At 44.0% G+C, this 16,615-nt stretch overlaps 2 protein-coding genes across 2 annotated transcripts in view; both read left to right on the plus strand.

Annotated features, from left to right (window-relative positions):
* RSPRY1 (ring finger and SPRY domain containing 1) overlaps window positions 1–15,290 on the plus strand; it is a 31,370-nt gene extending 16,080 nt beyond the window's left edge. The window contains exons 4-15 of the mRNA XM_084861265.1: window positions 54–166; window positions 1,192–1,318; window positions 2,121–2,179; window positions 4,018–4,084; window positions 4,489–4,620; window positions 6,020–6,135; window positions 7,064–7,207; window positions 7,479–7,590; window positions 9,897–9,999; window positions 10,589–10,741; window positions 11,596–11,700; window positions 13,233–15,290. Of these exons, the coding sequence (XP_084717391.1) occupies window positions 54–166; window positions 1,192–1,318; window positions 2,121–2,179; window positions 4,018–4,084; window positions 4,489–4,620; window positions 6,020–6,135; window positions 7,064–7,207; window positions 7,479–7,590; window positions 9,897–9,999; window positions 10,589–10,741; window positions 11,596–11,700; window positions 13,233–13,329 (1,328 nt within the window). The 3' untranslated portion in view covers window positions 13,330–15,290. The remainder of the gene's footprint in view (window positions 1–53; window positions 167–1,191; window positions 1,319–2,120; window positions 2,180–4,017; window positions 4,085–4,488; window positions 4,621–6,019; window positions 6,136–7,063; window positions 7,208–7,478; window positions 7,591–9,896; window positions 10,000–10,588; window positions 10,742–11,595; window positions 11,701–13,232) is intronic.
* Window positions 1–16,615, plus strand: part of NLRC5 (NLR family CARD domain containing 5) — a 213,857-nt gene that overhangs the window by 158,325 nt on the left and 38,917 nt on the right. The gene's annotated exons all lie outside the window — the stretch shown is intronic.

Genomic DNA, 16,615 nt, shown 5'->3' on the forward strand with positions numbered 1-16,615 from the left:
TCACATTTTTAAAATAGTGGCTCCATCGTGTAATCTTCTCCATTTGCTCTTAGATGAAGGATGGTTGGACGTTGTCCAGTCTTTAATTAGAGTTATTCCATTGGAAGATCCATTGGGACCAGCTGTTATAACATTGTTACTAGATGAATGTCCATTGCCCACTAAAGTAAGTTAATACTTATCTTTTATGAAACTTTCATCTGTGCTTTGATGATGAATGACCACAAAGAATATTTGATGTAATGCATTTCCTCTTAATGGTATCTGTTTTATTCAGTATTAATTTCATTATATAAACTAATGAAGTGATACATTCTCCTATCAGTAACACACTATAAAGCTTTAGTTTAAAATTTTTAAAATGTTAAAATGGAGGCATTTAATCTAAAATACAGTCTTTGGAAACTAGGAGAGAGGAATCAGTTGCTGAGCTGATTTTCTTACATTTAAACAATTTTCTCGTATCAGAAATTTTACATATTTTCTATTAAGAAAAAACTGTTATACTGAAAGCACTTTTGAGTCTTATTCAAACATTAAAGATTGTATAATCTTGATTATCCCTTACATAGGACCAAAGTTCAAACTCTCATTGCCTTAGTCCATGTGTTCTATGGAATCCTTTTTTTAAAATGCTGGGTTCTGGCATCTTTCATTTGTTTAAATCTCAGACCATAAGGCCCAACATTGCAAAACAATGTGGACAAAAGGGAAGAATCTCTGGCCAAGTCACTGATGAATTGATTGTTGCTTAGGCTTATAAAAGGTTTGTTTTTATCCTAACTTCCCTCAGAAGCTCTGGTGAGATTTATTCTTGCTTGGTAAAAAAATAAAAAATTTTAAAGTAACTTTTTACTTCAACATCACTAGTCCCTGTTTTATAAATTATAATGGCATTGATAGATTTAGTCTACCCAAATGATTTCATAATTTGAGAGTATATAGCATATATCTGGTATGACTGTTACATTTTGAATGGAATAGAATTTAGCAATTTATGTGAGACAACTTTCAGATTAATCAAATAATATTTTCCATCAATAGTGATATATTGGATAACATTATATCATTTGTGTATGATTATTCTGAGTTAACACCTGATTATAGCTTTTGCCTATGAGGATTATCTTGGGGAGGGGGGGGAAATAAGTAGTATATTTATCAAATCCACTTGTTCATTTTTGTTTTTAGGATGCACTCCAGAAATTGACAGAAATTCTGAATTTAAATGGAGAAGTAGCCTGCCAGGACTCAGGTCATCCTGCCAAACACAGGAACACATCTGCTGTCCTGGGCTGCTTGGCCGAGAAACTAGCAGGTAACTCTGGGGAGCTCCATCAAGAAGATCTTAAGTTGTTTGCCAGTAAGGGGAAGATGGTACCGCAGGGCTAATAAGTTATAATGGTACCAGAAGGAAGAATCTTTCCCCACCCGCAAAAATGATGGACAGGGATAACAAAACAAAAAAAATTACACGAAGGCCACGGAGATAAATGCAATCTGATTAAGCTTTGAGGATTTTCAGAGGGAAATTTAAAAAAACGAGTAGTACGTACTTGCTTTAAAATTAGGAATAGGAGAAAAGGCTGAACTTAGTATAACGAAGATTCTATATGTATGTATGTGATATACATATGTGCACATACTTTATAAAGTTTATCTAGGTGATCGAGACATAAAAGGTAGGGGGAAGAGGAAAAAGAACTTTAAATTGGAGCAGTTCCTGAGAAGAGAAATAGATATTTAACTTTTTATGAACAGTATCTATTTTAGGAAGGCTAACACTGAAGTACAGGGGACTAGCTCACTATGTCATGTATGGTGGAAGGAGCAATGGGTTAGAAATCAGAACAAACGGGTGCTGGTTCATACCTGCCATGTGCTCCCCATGTGGCCTGGAGTAAGTCGCTTCACTTGGGGGGTTCTGGGGGAGGGCTCAGTTGCTCATCTATGATTTGGGGTAGGACTGGTCCCTACCTCAGAGCGGGAGGCTTGAATAAGATCATGTGCAGGAGAGTGCTTGGTAAGAGTTCGGCCAAAACTATTGTATTGCTAGCAGTTACTGCTCAAAACTGACATGGCTCCTTTAATTATACCCAGTGTTTGTTGTATTCATCTAGGTCCTGCAAGTATAGGTTTACTTAGCCCAGGAATACTGGAATATTTGCTACAGTGTCTGGTAAGTGAGACATCAAAGCTAGTTATTCTTAGCCGTTTAGAATGGCGCATTTTTCTAAAACTGCCAGCTTAGCCATTGGCACAGAGAATGGAATCAGTTATAAATGTTATAAATTTTATTTGCAGGTGTTTCCTGAGTGCTTATTCCCTCCTATGTTTAATAAAATAAAAATAAAAAAGAGGGTGGGATAGGAATTTATTACAAGCAAAAACAGCTGGGCTGGGCTGGTTTGAAATGCAGTCACAAGATAGCGGCTATGATTGACGTTGTGTGTGTGTGTTGTGTGTGTGTGTGTGTGTGTCTAGCGTCTAGCAAATGGTAGTAGGGACACGCCCTCCCCCACCTCCACCCCAGGGAAACAGAATTCATGGCATTCCAAACCTGGAAACCTGCAGGTCAGATTCCTGAGGTGTCTAAATCTCTAGTCCTCCTCCCTCCCCGTCACTAAGGCTCCTAAAACTTGGGGGTTTGATGCATGGTCGGGGAAGCCGTGGTTTGCTGCGCCTCTGCTGTCAGACCTCACGCTGCTGGGCTGCAGTCTTATTTTTCAGTTATTTTTGCAGTGAGCATTGGCCTTCACCATCTGAAAGCCCTCTTTTAGGACTATGTGCTGTGGACCTAAAACACTCAGTGTTATGTTAGGGACTACTCTGGGGATACGGAATTGTATCCCAAGAAGTTTCTGGGTTAGCTGAGGGAACAAAACTCCTCAGATGAGACCATAAGCCTCCGTTCTGTGGCAGGATATGACCGAGGGCACAATCCCTTCCTTCAGACCACGTGCTGCGAGTCCTGAGGTGCTAGGCGGCGGGAGCTATGGGTGGAGTCGGCGGGAGAGTCCTGGGCGACGGGCTCCCTGAGGAGGAGGGGACCTCCTGGCCACACGGGGAGGTTAGGAGGTGATTGTGCACAGGGAGGAAAACGTGAGTCTCTGGGCCAGCGGCACATCGCGGGCAGAGCCCAGACAGACCAGACCGTGTTCCGGGCATATTACAGGGAATTGTCTGCTGGGAGGATAGTGTTCAGAGACAGGAGGACGTAGACTGAGTAGCCAGAGGGGAGGCCGAGGGCCCCAAAAGCCAGACAGTGGGGTGTGAAGCAGGATGCTGAGCAGGATTGCAACGGGGAGGATGGTGGTTCTGTGAGCTTTGCAGAACTTCCTTGGGCGCCAGGGAAGTGGGGGGACTCGTTGGATGTCCATGAGCGCCTAGCTGTGTGAAAGCTTGGCTGTGAGAGGTGATGGTAAGCAGGCAGACCTTTCTTATAGGTAAGCTCATGGGACGTGAACTGAAGTGTCCCTGAAAGAGCTCACGTGCTTTCCCACCTGCCGTCAGCACGTGGCATTCCTTTCAGAGAACAGATTGAAAACTAAGCCGCTAGTTGTTAATGCCGTTACTATTTTAGAACCCAGCAATGGTGAATTGTTCTTTTTAGGGCGCTGAATAAAAAGTCATTTTTTTGCTACAATTCTAGGTTTCTGTTTGGCTTGCTTAAATGAATGTAAGAATCAGTATTATTTTACTTCATAAAGCCCTAATATAAATGCTGCTAAGTAAGATAACATAGTGCATTTAGCCAGATACTTCTGGAATTTCCATAACTCTAACTGAACCCTGTATCCTCAAGAAAATAATATAGGCCTCGGAGAGACTCTGTCTCGGTTCCTCGTTACTAACAGTATTAGCAAGGGGTAACGGAGGCCTGGAGTGAGGGAAACTTTGCTGACTGCTCCAACAAAAATCTAGCGTATTGGGTAAGAAGAGGAAGTTGTTAACTGCCGCTGCTGCAGGGAAATGATGTTTTTGTTTTTTGTTTTTTTATCTTTTGTTGTCTTTCAGAAGTTACAGTCCCACCCCACAGTCATGCTTTTTGCACTTATCGCACTGGAAAAGTTTGCACAGACAAGTAGGTATAGTGACTTCTTGCACTAATGATCTTACGTATCGGTTGTTAAAAAATCTGACTTCTCTCAGTTACCGGATGAGTCTATGCTTGGAGCCCCATGGAACACACATACATCCTGTTTTTGTCTGTGTAGACACCGCAAGGCCAGTGAGATGTACCAGGGACAAAGGCAAGAGGTTCTCACCCGAGAACCAAAACTTGGTGACCACGATTGCCCACTTTTTGTAGCTAAAACGTTAGCGATGAGGTTGCTACTTTCTAGAAAATAGCAGAGCTCTTGAGCTATGTCATTGTTCTAGTCTCCCAAGTTCTCTGCCTCTCCTCACTCCTTCCCACCACTAATCCGTCCAGCGAATCCTCTTATTCCTTCGTGGTCCATTCAAGGTTTACGTCTTTCCAAACAGGTGAAAATAAGCTGACTATCTCTGAGTCCAGCATCAGTAACCGGCTGGTCACGCTGGAGTCCTGGACGCACGATCCCGATTATCTGAAACGTCAAGTTGGTTTCTGTGCCCAGTGGAGCTTGGACAATCTCTGTAAGTTTCCGTTCCCAAACCCACTTTTTTTTTTTTTTTTTAACACATTTTTATTATTAATTTCAGAGAGGAAGAGAGAGAGATAGAAACATCAATGATGAGAGAGAATCATTGATCGGCTGCCTCCTGCACGCCCCCTACTAGAGGGATCGAGCCCGCAAGCCAGACTTGTGCCCTTGACCAGAATTGAACCTGGGACTTTGCAGTCTGCAGGCCCATGCGCTATCCACTGAGCCAAACCAGTTGTTGCCCAAACCCATTTCTTACACAGGATCACTGCCTTCAGTTTGTAGCAGTGAGCGTAGGTCTTTCCTTATAAGTACCTCTACGTGTAGGTGGGCTGTATTCTAGCAGAAACATGTTCTAGGGGCCCTTCAGACAGGACTGATATGGGGTGCTTCTGGCTCCAGCGCTCTCCCCTTCTAAAACTTACTGCTGCCCTGTTTCCTGCTGCAGCAAGGCCATTACCCAGATGGCACCACGTGAGCCACTCTTCCCAGCACACACTGTCTCCTGCTGTTCCGACCTCTGGGCCTGTTCCCCCACCAGGCATTTCCTCTCTTTGCTCTTCTCTCTGTCCCATCTTGACTCTTCGAAATTCAAGTCATGGCCCAGCTGGCATGGCTCAGTGGTTGAGCAATGACCTGAGAACCAGGAGGTCACAGTTCGATTCCGAACCCTGGTCAGGCACGTGCAGGCTTGATCCCCAGTAGGGGGCGTGCAGGAGGCAACCAATCAGTGATTCTCTCTCAACCTTGATGTTTCTATCTTTCCTTTTCCCTCTCTGAAATCAATAAAAATATATTTAAAAAATATGTTTACAAAACAAAACTCAAGTCATGTCTTACCTACACAACAGGGTGGCTCCTGAGTTTTCTCTCCTCCTCCAAGGGCTGCTAGAATCAAACCATTTTACCAGTAGCTCCTCACTTCCCACCTGTGCTGAAGCGCAATTGGACATGTAACCCCTGCTGCTACGGCAGCATGGTGGGGTCTGGCTGAGCGCACAGCCTGTGTTCCGCCAGTCAAAGAATACTGGAAAACTACAATTCCGATTTTGTTGCATATAAAATACAGGCAGGCCTCTTTTTATTGCACTGGGAAACCAGAAGATCCATGTGACTTGCTTTATTGCAATCCTTTATTGCAGTGTCTGGAACAGAACCCGCAGTATCTCTGAGGCTTTCCGGTAATGAATACGGGGAGCAAAAAGCACCAGCCCGCAGTGCCGCCTTCCCCAGTGTCACCTGGCCGTGTAGCTGCAAAGCCGAGGCTGCAGGTCCCCCTAGAACCCCGCCCCTCCTGAGCACTCTGCTTCTGAACAGGAATGGCACTGACATCTCACTGTTCCTTCCCACCACAGTGGGGCTCAGCAACATGACTCTTTCTCTTTTTGCAGTTTTGAAAGAAGGCAGGCAGCTGACCTACGAGAAGGTGGACTTGAGTAACATCAGGGCCATGCTGAACAGCAATGATGTCAGCGAGTACCTGAAGATCTCGCCTCACGGCCTGGAGGTGAAGCCGCTGCCCGTGGACCCCCGGGGGGAGGAGTATCTATTCTCACTCTCATGCCCTGGTTCTGAGCAAAAGCAATTTCCTGCGGAGGAGATGGGAATGTATTTCATTTCAGAGAGCGGCTAGAGGTCCGAGTGACAGGAGAGAGGGTGTTGGGTATCATTTACCCGTTTAGATCCCACATGTGCAGTACGTATAGGAAGCACTATGATAGTTATGGACGGTTTGGTTTAAATATGTCCGTCTTTCACCTCTGCCATGTTCTGCAGCTAAAGGTACAAAGACGAGTGTTTCTGAAAGAGGCCCTTCCTCTTTGTAATCCCTGCATAGCCAGGGGTCTGGGGCTAGTGCCTCCTCTCCTCCTGGGTGTTGGAAATGCTTCTGGTCTTGTGAAGGTAGATGAGAAAGCTGCGTAGGTATAGACAGGCACCACGGGCACTAGGCATGTCGAGATGAAAGAGCTGTTTGGAGAATGGCTGCAGACAGCTCTTTGATCTTCCGGATTGTCAAATGCTCCATGTAGTTTCCTGCTTTCAATTATTTTTAGGTACCGTTTCTTATACCCTTCAGTCTCCTCCTCTTCCTCCATCATACCAAGTACAGGTTAAGGCAATGTTTATGCATTTGTAAAAGGTTCCACCGTGAGAGCGCAGCTCTGTAGGTATTTAAAAATGAAGCCAGGAGCCTCACTGCCTCTTACTGCAGCCATCTTTGAGGTCTTCCGGTCCCGCTAGAACTCCCCGGAAATAAAACTGCGACATGGCGTGTGCTTCACTCAGCTCTGAGCTTTTGTCACTGAGGTGCACAGAGGAGGAGCAGTGGTCCCCCAGAAGCTTTCAGAAGGAGAAACTCGGCCCCCTGAGCTGTCGGTGTCTTTGGTGGGCTTCGGGCATTGAGGGGGGCCTGTCTCGCTCTTTGGTTTTGCCAGGCTCGCTGTGATGCCTCCTCTTTTGAGAGTGTGCGTTGCACCTTCTGCGTGGATGCCGGGGTGTGGTACTACGAAGTAACCGTGATTACTTCCGGGGTCATGCAGATCGGCTGGGCCACCCGAGACAGCAAATTTCTCAATCACGTGAGTACCCTGAGGACTGCCAGGGGCTGCGGCGGCAGTTTTGGGCTGAGTGGGTGGAGGCTTCTTATTTTTCGGATAGGTTTGCATGTGCCCGGGTTGTGGGCTCGATCCCCAGTAGGGGGCGTGCAGGAGGCAGCCCATCAGTGGCTCTCTCTCCGCATTGATGTTTCTATCTTTCCCTCTCCCTTCCTGTCTGAAATCAATAAAAATGTGCTTCAAAACACAACAACACACTTTTCCCGCTAACCGCCCGGGCCCTGTCTCCCTCCAGGAAGGCTACGGCATCGGGGACGATGAGTACTCCTGTGCCTACGATGGCTGTCGGCAGCTGATCTGGTACAATGCCAGAAGCAAGCCTCACCTGCACCCGTGCTGGAAAGAAGGTACTCATTTCTCTCCATCGTGAAGTTACCGATGAGGTGCAGACATTACTTACTATGAAGCATCCTTCAAATGTTCTAATGGAGGAATATTGTGAAGAGGGTTAGTTCGCCTCATAGCCCCTGCCATGGATGGGAAATTCACCTCTGGTGGAGCCTTCCTTCAGCAAAAACGTCTCAATTTAGTGGGAAGTGATCATCTTATGATTAATGTGAATGCTAGTGTCCTCTCTGGGTATGTGTTTTGAATCAAAGCAGCTATGGAGATATTGAAGATACTGAAGGTGTAATGCCAGTTAAACGGGTATTTTCAGAGACCAGATGGCTGAGGAATAGTGGACACGTGCTGGGCACCTCTGGGCACCTTTAAGGGCAGCTTGAGCACTCTCAGCCTCAAAGCATCTGCTCAGCCTCCCTTCTCCAGACGGCACCTCAGGAGTTTCCAGAAACTCAGTCATGGCTCTAGGGTGTTTGCAGGAATGTATCTTAGCAACAGGATGATCTTTTTCACTCCATTTCATTTTTGTTCCATCCACTGCAGTATCTAAGACCCTGGACCCATGAAAACATTTATTAGTGAAAGATTCAAGCAGGAAGTCGGAGCCACACAGTTGGTTTGTTGAACACTTAGATGGAAGGATCTGAGGTTATTGAGTCTTTTCACTCCTGGCTAACTACAGTGAAAACAGGCTTTCCCTGCCATAGCACCATGCACTGGAGGGGCCTCCTGGTGCTGTGCCCCAACCCTCCCCCTCCAACATACACACCACATACACACACATACACACACACACACACACACACACACACCACAGGTTCTGAAGACATAGCATCAAATGGTAGGGGATGGAGCCTCTGCAAAGATGTTAGCATTGGACCTAGATAGGGGATATGGCCAGCTCCTTGTCCAAGCCTTTTCTCTCTCTGTTTTCTGCATTATAAATGTAAATTTTCAGGCATGCTAAGAGAGCAGGAAATTGACCCCTGCCATGCAGGGCCAACTCCACTTAAGTAACTAAAGTGATAGTGGAGGAAAGAAAAAAGCCTTAAAAGTCAAACATAGGCCTTCATTTGAATGGCTTGCAGGTTCTTAAAAAAGGAATAGAAACTTTCATTTAAAAAAAAAAGAAAGAAAGAAAGAAAAGAAAACTTCATTTAACAGAACATAAGATAGAGGCACAGTCTACAAAGACTGTGTAATTTTTTAAAATAATTTTACAAAGGATTACTGAAGTAATGTGTTTATTATCAAATTTTGGAAAATAGAGGAGGGAAGCAAAATGAAACTTAAAATCCCTTGTAATTCTGCCATCCAGAGATATTTTAAAAAACATTGGAAATTTGGTGTAAATATGTTACATAATTGTACTTATGAATCAATACCTCAAGGTTGAATAGTTACATTTTAACCTTTTAAAATTACTATTATAAAAAAATATGAACCATTTTGGATTTTCTCAGGATAAATGCTTAAAGTGGAACTTCTAGTAAGGGGATAAAGAATTTCATTTTGTAAATGTTTTGCTCTATATTATTAGATTATCCTCCACTAGCAGTGTCTATTTTTCTTACCATCATTATATAATTTCATGTGTTCACCTTTAACAAATTAAAAAGCAAAAACTTGTCCAGCTAGTGTGACTCATGGTGAGCGTCAACCTATGAACCAGGAGGTTATGGTTCAATTCCCAGTCAGGGTACATGCCCAGATTACGGGCTTGATCCCCAATGTGGAATATGCAGGAAGGAGCCAATTGATAATTCTCTCGTCATTGATGTTTCTCTCTCTCCCTCTCCCTTCCTCTCTGAAATCTAATAATAAAAGCGTAATATGCTAATTACACTGAACAGCAGAACAACCTTCCGGACATCAGTCCAGATGTCCTTCCAGAAAACCTTCCTGATAAAGCCATGGCATTGAGGGCAGAGGCAGAGGCAGTTAGGGGCAATCAAGCAGGCAGGCAAACAGTTAGGGGAAATCAGGCAGGCAGAGTGGTTAGGGGCGATCAGGCAGGCAGGCAAGTGGTTAGGGGCGATCAGGTAGGCAGGCAGGCAAGCAATTATGAGCCAGCGGTTCCAGATTGCGAGAGGAGTCTCTGACCAGATCAGGCCTAAACTGTCAGTTGGACATCCCCTGAGGGATCCCGGATTGCAAGAGGATACAGCCTGGGCTGAAGGACACACCCACACACCCCTGTGCACAAATTTTGTGCACCGGGCCTCTAGTATATATATAAAACCCTGAGACACTTAGTAGAATCCCAGTGATATACACCCTCATCCTAACAGTGCTTTGCTTTATCCTGCAGGAGATACGGTAGGATTTCTGTTAGACTTGAATGAAAAGCAAATGATCTTCTTTTTAAATGGCAACCAGCTGCCTCCTGAGAAGCAAGTCTTTTCGTCTACTGTGTAAGTAGCTTTTCCCATTCAAAAACTTTAGGACATGCACAGAATGTACTTTAAAAAAAAAAAAAAAAAAATTAAGTTATTCTGAGAAAGCTCATTTTAAAATTTTTTATCTTATTTATTTTCTTTCACATATTTTTATTGATTTCAGAGAGGGATAGGGAGAGAGAGATAGAAACATCAATGATGAGAATCAGTGACCCACTGATTCCTGAATTCCCACCACTGGGGATCAAGCCTGCAACCCGACATGTGTCCTGACCTGGAATCTAACCTTGACCTCCTGCTTTATAGGTCGACACTCAACCACTGAACCCACAGCCAGGCCAGAATGTACTTCTTTCTAGAAAAAAAAAAAAATTTGTCCATTTATATAGTCAGGTGTGATGGGAAACCATTTTATTTCAAGTAATTGGGGACCCATTTGATCATACCTAATGTTACCTCAAAGTTTGACATAGGAAGATAAGGGCAGGATATCTGCCCCTTCCCACTAGGATGTGACTCATTCCAACTTCTGAAAACCACTTCACATGTAGCATTGCTTTGTTTTTATGAATTTTCTTGACCTCTTGCTTATTTTTTTCTGTAGATCTGGATTTTTTGCTGCAGCTAGTTTCATGTCATATCAACAATGTGAGTTCAATTTCGGAGCAAAACCATTTAAATATCCACCATCTATGAAATTTAGCACTTTTAATGACTACGCCTTCCTAAGAGCTGAAGAGAAAATCATTTTGCCAAGGTAAGGAGTCTATAGGCCAGCTCCAGACTGCCTCGTGTGTCTCATGAGAAATCATAACCATTTCAAGAGGCTTTTTTTCAGCTTCTTACAAATATGAAGCTCCCTAGGAAATGTAAATCACCAAAACACATCCCAGATGAGAGAGACACAAAACAATTATTATAAAATTAATTGAAAGAAATCAAGAGCTATGGTCCCAGAAAGCACCAGACCCAGGTGGTTTCACCGGAGAACTCCACCAAATATTTGGGCAACGGATCGCTTCACTGCTATTAAAAATATTGCAGTGCCCAGAAGGAAAGAGCACTTCCAAGTCATTGTTCTGAGCTGACTGATAGTGGGTATAAAAACCAGACAACATCACACATGGCACAGACACCAAGAAAACCTGCGAGGAGGGGGCGGGCCCTAGGGTTGGTAGGTACAGGATGGTTACCATTCAGCATTTACAGTGACTACAGGTTGGATGTGGGCAACAAGATAACTCTGAGGAGTTGCAGATCCTCCACCCAGGGGTTAGAAAAGAAGATTACTCTTAACATTTCTGGTATCCCAGAAGCCTGAGAGCATGGGCAGGGCTAATGAAGGTAAAGGTTCACCTTTTCCTGAGGAATCGATAGGCCTGGGATGTGACTGCCTACGGTGGCCTGCCCGGTGGGGAATGTATGATCAGCTCGTCCTGTGTAGATAGTCAGTCACTGCTTGTCAGTCTGCTCTGTGGCCCTGAGCGGGTCATGTCTGCCGTGTAGCCCCTCTTTCGTTCACATCACACACACACACAGCATTTTCAAAGCATTTCCTGGGCCTCCCTGCTCACCGGCCCACTCCTCTAACACGCTGTGTTTTCCCCTCAGGCACAGGCGTCTTGCTCTGTTGAAGCAAGTCAGTATCCGGGAAAACTGCTGCTCCCTGTGTTGCGATGAGGTAGCAGACACACAGTTGAAGCCATGTGGACACAGGTAAGAGGGCTCGTGGGATTAGTTCCTGTTGTGTACGTCACATGAGGCAGAGTTTCATCGTGTCCTTGAGTCGCTTTTAGCATGTCCAGTCTCATAGCTGTTCGTCAAGTTTGCTTGTTAAAGTGGGCTAAATGGGGGGCTCGATCGGACAAGTAGTACATGGCTAGCTCCAAGAGCGTACCTGCAACAGCAGCAGCTACTTAGATCCGCAGGCCTTCGTTTTCTCAGTGCCGTATTTCCCAGTTTCCACATCACAAAATGTGAACCGTTTAATGCTATGTATGAGCTTCGTGGGTAGTTCCTCTTAGTTGTCAAGCCTCCTCATATATTTATTATTTATACGCCTCACCATTGAACAGGCTGGCCTCCCTACCATCTAACCAAACGTCAGTTGTCGGAAATGAACTCAGAGGGTAGCCTAGACCCTATAGAACAGAGTGGCTAAACATCAGCAAGATCAGCAAGTAGGACAGTCCCCAAGAATGCCATCCCAGTCGGGATGTAGTTCATTAGAAGGGGTTGGCAGTGCGCGGGCCCAGGCATGCATGCTGACTGTATGTGAGCAGCTCCCTGGAATTCAGCACAGCCAATACCCCACCTGGCTCTTATATTTGATGTAACTTTAGCCACCAGGCCTTCCAGGGTCTAGAGCCTGGAGCGATGGGCCCGTTTGTCACTCCTAGGTGTGCCTCAGCGTGGGCCCTGACCCTGCCTCTATTCCTCTGCTGTCTTTTGAGATGTGTTGTTATCTAACGGCAGTTAAGAGAAGGGCATTCAGTGTACCTCATTTCACCCTTTTCTGTCCCAGTCTCTCTTCTGAAAGAAGGATACAGTGGCTCCAGCTATGGTTGCTCCTTGATATCTACTCTGCAGCCAAGAATTCCTCACTTTGAGGTTTTAGTTATCAGGGCCTCACAGGCAGTGCAGAGGTTAAAGGTTGGGTATCTCAATACCCTTTTTGATCTTTGCTCCATAATTATATTAAGATCCCAAACAAACAGCAGAATCTGGCCTTTTATATATTAGTATATACTAGAGGCCCGGTGCACGAAATTTGTGCACTGGGGTAGGGTGGGCCCCTCAGCCCGGCCTGCCCCCTCTCGCAGTCCAGGAGCTCTCAGGCGATGTCTAACTCCCACAGAGCCGTGAGCTGTGAGCCCGGCTTCTGGCTGAGCTGCGTTCCCCACTATGGGAGCGCTGACTACCAGGGGGCAGCTCCTGCATTGAGTGTCTGCCCCCTGGTGGTCAGTGCACATCATAGTGACTGGTTGACCAGTCAACTGTCTGCCCCTTGGTGGTCAGTGCATGTCATGGCCAGCAGTTGAGTGGCCTTAGCATATCATTTGCATATTACACTTTGATTGGTTGAACAGCTGACCAGATGACTGGACTTATTTATTTATATATGTACTTCATTTTATTAGCTATGAATTACTACTCTTTCAATTAATAAGCTTGTTAACATTTTTTATCACATCAGTCAATCTGGCCTCTTGATGCGTTGACCTACCAGTGTTTGTCTTTCTCCACAGTGACCTGTGCATGAATTGTGCCTTGCAACTGGAGACCTGCCCATTGTGTCGGAAAGAAATAGTGTCTAGAGTCAGACAGATCTCGCATATTTCATGACACTCAGGAAGAGGCATCACGGACTTATTTCTACTCAATTCCAGCCAGTGTGGAAAAGAAAAAGAAAAAACCCCACCATCTCTAATCAGTTGTACGCACATTGAAACTTATAGCCATGGCCAGATTTTATGCTAAAAATGGTAGTTTGTCAAAGACAAAATTCTCTTTAGAATCTAACCCAACTTGCCAGCCCTGGGAAATTCCTTTCAAGGCCAAGGAAAGCTGAATGCTAACACGTGAGGCCTGTGGTACTTCCATGAAAACGATAGGGCATAGCCCCCTCGCGAGCGCTGGGACCACATCGGATTTCTCCCTGTTGGGTTCGTTTGATTGTTTAACACAGGATGTTTTGTCTCATAGTCTGAAGTCTTATTTGGACAGAAGGTCATTATGGAGGAGTGAACGGCAACATTTCTGGGTTGAGTCTAACTTCCCGTTGGTCAGAGAGAGCGGTGTGTTAAGTGTGGCTACTGCACTGTAAAACTTGAATCTATAAAACTAGAACCACACAGGTCAATGCTACGAGCAATTCGGAGAGCCAGAAAGAAGGTGCACAGACTGTAGAAAAACCCCCAATTTTTTATATTTCAGTGATTCCAAAGAACATTCTAGTTTTTTTTAACTGCAGAAAATCGGTGGTATTTTCACACTCATGGTGTTTCTATCCAACTTCAGTACCCACATTTCGTGAGGAAAACATGTTTTAACAATGCAGGATGAATTCTTAAATTAATTGCAATGGTTGACTGGAGAACATTTGGTATTTAAGGTATTTTTAAGGTACCATCAAATCAGGTGTTTTGGTTTAAAAAAATTGTTTTTAATCAGTATTGTTTTTGGAAGTAGCATACTCTGAAACTCTTGAACTAACAGTCTCAAAACCTCTTAGAAGACAGTCTGAGAGCACGTATTCCTGTTGTTTTAAATAAATCACATGTTTTGAATGGTAAATTCAATCATGGATTGCTGACTATATCTTCATCAAAAGTGTTACTCCCTCTCAGGGTCTCTGGTGAAGACCTTCAAGAGTTTGGGTTTTTTTCTCCCAGGAAATTGGAAGGTAGAATTGTAAATTCCTAGAATTTACTTTTTAATGGTGTACCTCAGCAGCTGCCTTTCGATTTATGCCAAGTCCTTACTGAGTTTATACTTGAATAGTAAATATGTCTTCTGAGTTTTACAGTGTCTTAAACTCAATGCACATTTTTTTCTTCCTTCCCCACCCTTTTTTGTTTGTAGTTCATTAAAGTGTCCTCTCACAGTGCTGGTTTCCTTCCTGGCCGTACTTGTTGGGGTGCTGGATTTTTCCCATGTCTTTAGTCTTCCATAAATCCAAAAATATATATAAATATAAATATATATATATATATATATGTTCTCTTCTTTAGCTTGTGGTGAATACAGTAATTTGCATTGAAGAAATAAAACATTTGTTGTCTTTTTTTAACTAAGATTTCACAACTTTCATTGGTCCCTGCTCCTAAAGTTCTAAGACAGCATACTCTCGGGTGTAAGGGCTACTTCCCTGAGTAGGAGAGAATCACATATTAGAATTAAGAAGTGAGGTTCATCACTGTCCATCCAGCAAATCTTTATTCTGGGCACTTTGTGTGCAAAACAGATCTGTCCACGGAGCATGTGTACATCTGGTGGTGGGAAGAAGACCACTGAGCAACACCAGCCGGGCTACTTCTCTAATTCTTCTAGACCATAAAGCAAGGATTCAGTATTAAATCATTCAGGATGGAAGCAAAGTTGTAATGTAGGAGTTGCTTCAAAGGCAAAGACATTTGCTCCACATAGAAGAGGAAAAAATTACCAAGCTATGTGGAAGAGGGTAACCAAGGATCTATATTCTGTGTGGTCTGTAAGCATTTTAAGAGAAATGGAAAGCTAGGCTTTTACTCATGATATATTGTACCAGAGAGAACAATATGTAATGTATATATTTTTAAATTTTATTACTTGTGTATTGTCAAGTCGTTTGCATTACTAGATTTTTTTTACCCTCGCCGGAGGATATGTTTTATTGATTTTAGAAAGAGACATCCATGTGAGAGAGAAGCATTAATGGGTTGCCTTTCGCATGGGCCCTGAACGGGTATTGAACTCTCAACCTTTTGGTGCACAGAACAACGCTACAACCAACTGAGCCACAGGGCCAGGCATGTAACTTATATATTTTTTATTTCCCGGAAATATGTCCAGGATTCCAGACAGCTGGGGGGAAAACATGTTTCTAATGAATTGCCACTTTTTTGAATGAAACTGATAAAGCAAGGTAAAGTCGTGATTCCATTAGCTGAATGCCAGGAAACAGATTCAGTGACAGAAGCAATTTCACTTGCAAAAAAATGATATTTCATGAACTTCAACCATCTCCAATATGTATCCATGAAAACAAACTATCCAACTATGATCGCTCTTCTAAATATTGTACTTTTCTTTTGCTACTCCAATTATTAATACCCACGATCAAAGGATTTAATATGGAAAACGTTTAATATATTCAAGTAAATGAATTTCTCTACACAAAGACCACCATTCAGGTTTTTCCCCAGAAAAGGATCATGTTCTGATTGCCAGTATTGTTTGACAAGTCGGGGATTGGGGCCCTACAAAAAGCATGATGAGTGAAACAGGAATGAGCCTCCTCTCAGATTCCAGCCCCATAATGTCACTTCCCACAAGTATGCAAGTACTTCCAAGCCTGGGTTTTCTGATCTATAAAATCTGGAAGATGGAGTGTTTCTTTTATTTATTTATTTATTTATTTATTTATTTTTAAATATATTTTATTGATTTTCCACAGAGAGGAAGGGAGAGAGATAGAGAGCTAGAAACGTCGATGAGAGAGAAACATCGACCAGTTGCCTCTCGCACACCCCCTATAGGAGATGTGCCCGCAACCAAGGTACATGCCCTTGACCGGAATCGAACCCGGGACCTTTCAGTCCGCAGACCGACGCTCTACCACTGAGCCAAACCGGTCTCGGCTTATTTATTTTTACATATATTTTTATATTGATTTCAGAGAGAAAGGGAGCAGGAGAGAGAAGATAGAAACATCAGTGATGAGAATCATTGATTGGCTGCCTCCTGCACGCCCCATGCTGGGGATCAAACCCACAACCGGGCTTATGGCCTGACCGGAATCCAACTGACCTCCTGATCCATAGGTCAGCACTCAACCACGGAACCCCCCCATCTGCCATGGAATGTTTCTTCCCCGCTCTCCCCCCCCTTTAACCACCATCCACACGGAGCTCCCAGCCAAGAGCCAACA

This window comes from Pipistrellus hanaki (assembly GCF_964339955.1).
Source record: "Pipistrellus hanaki genome assembly, chromosome: 15".
Taxonomy (NCBI): Eukaryota; Metazoa; Chordata; class Mammalia; order Chiroptera; family Vespertilionidae; genus Pipistrellus; species Pipistrellus hanaki.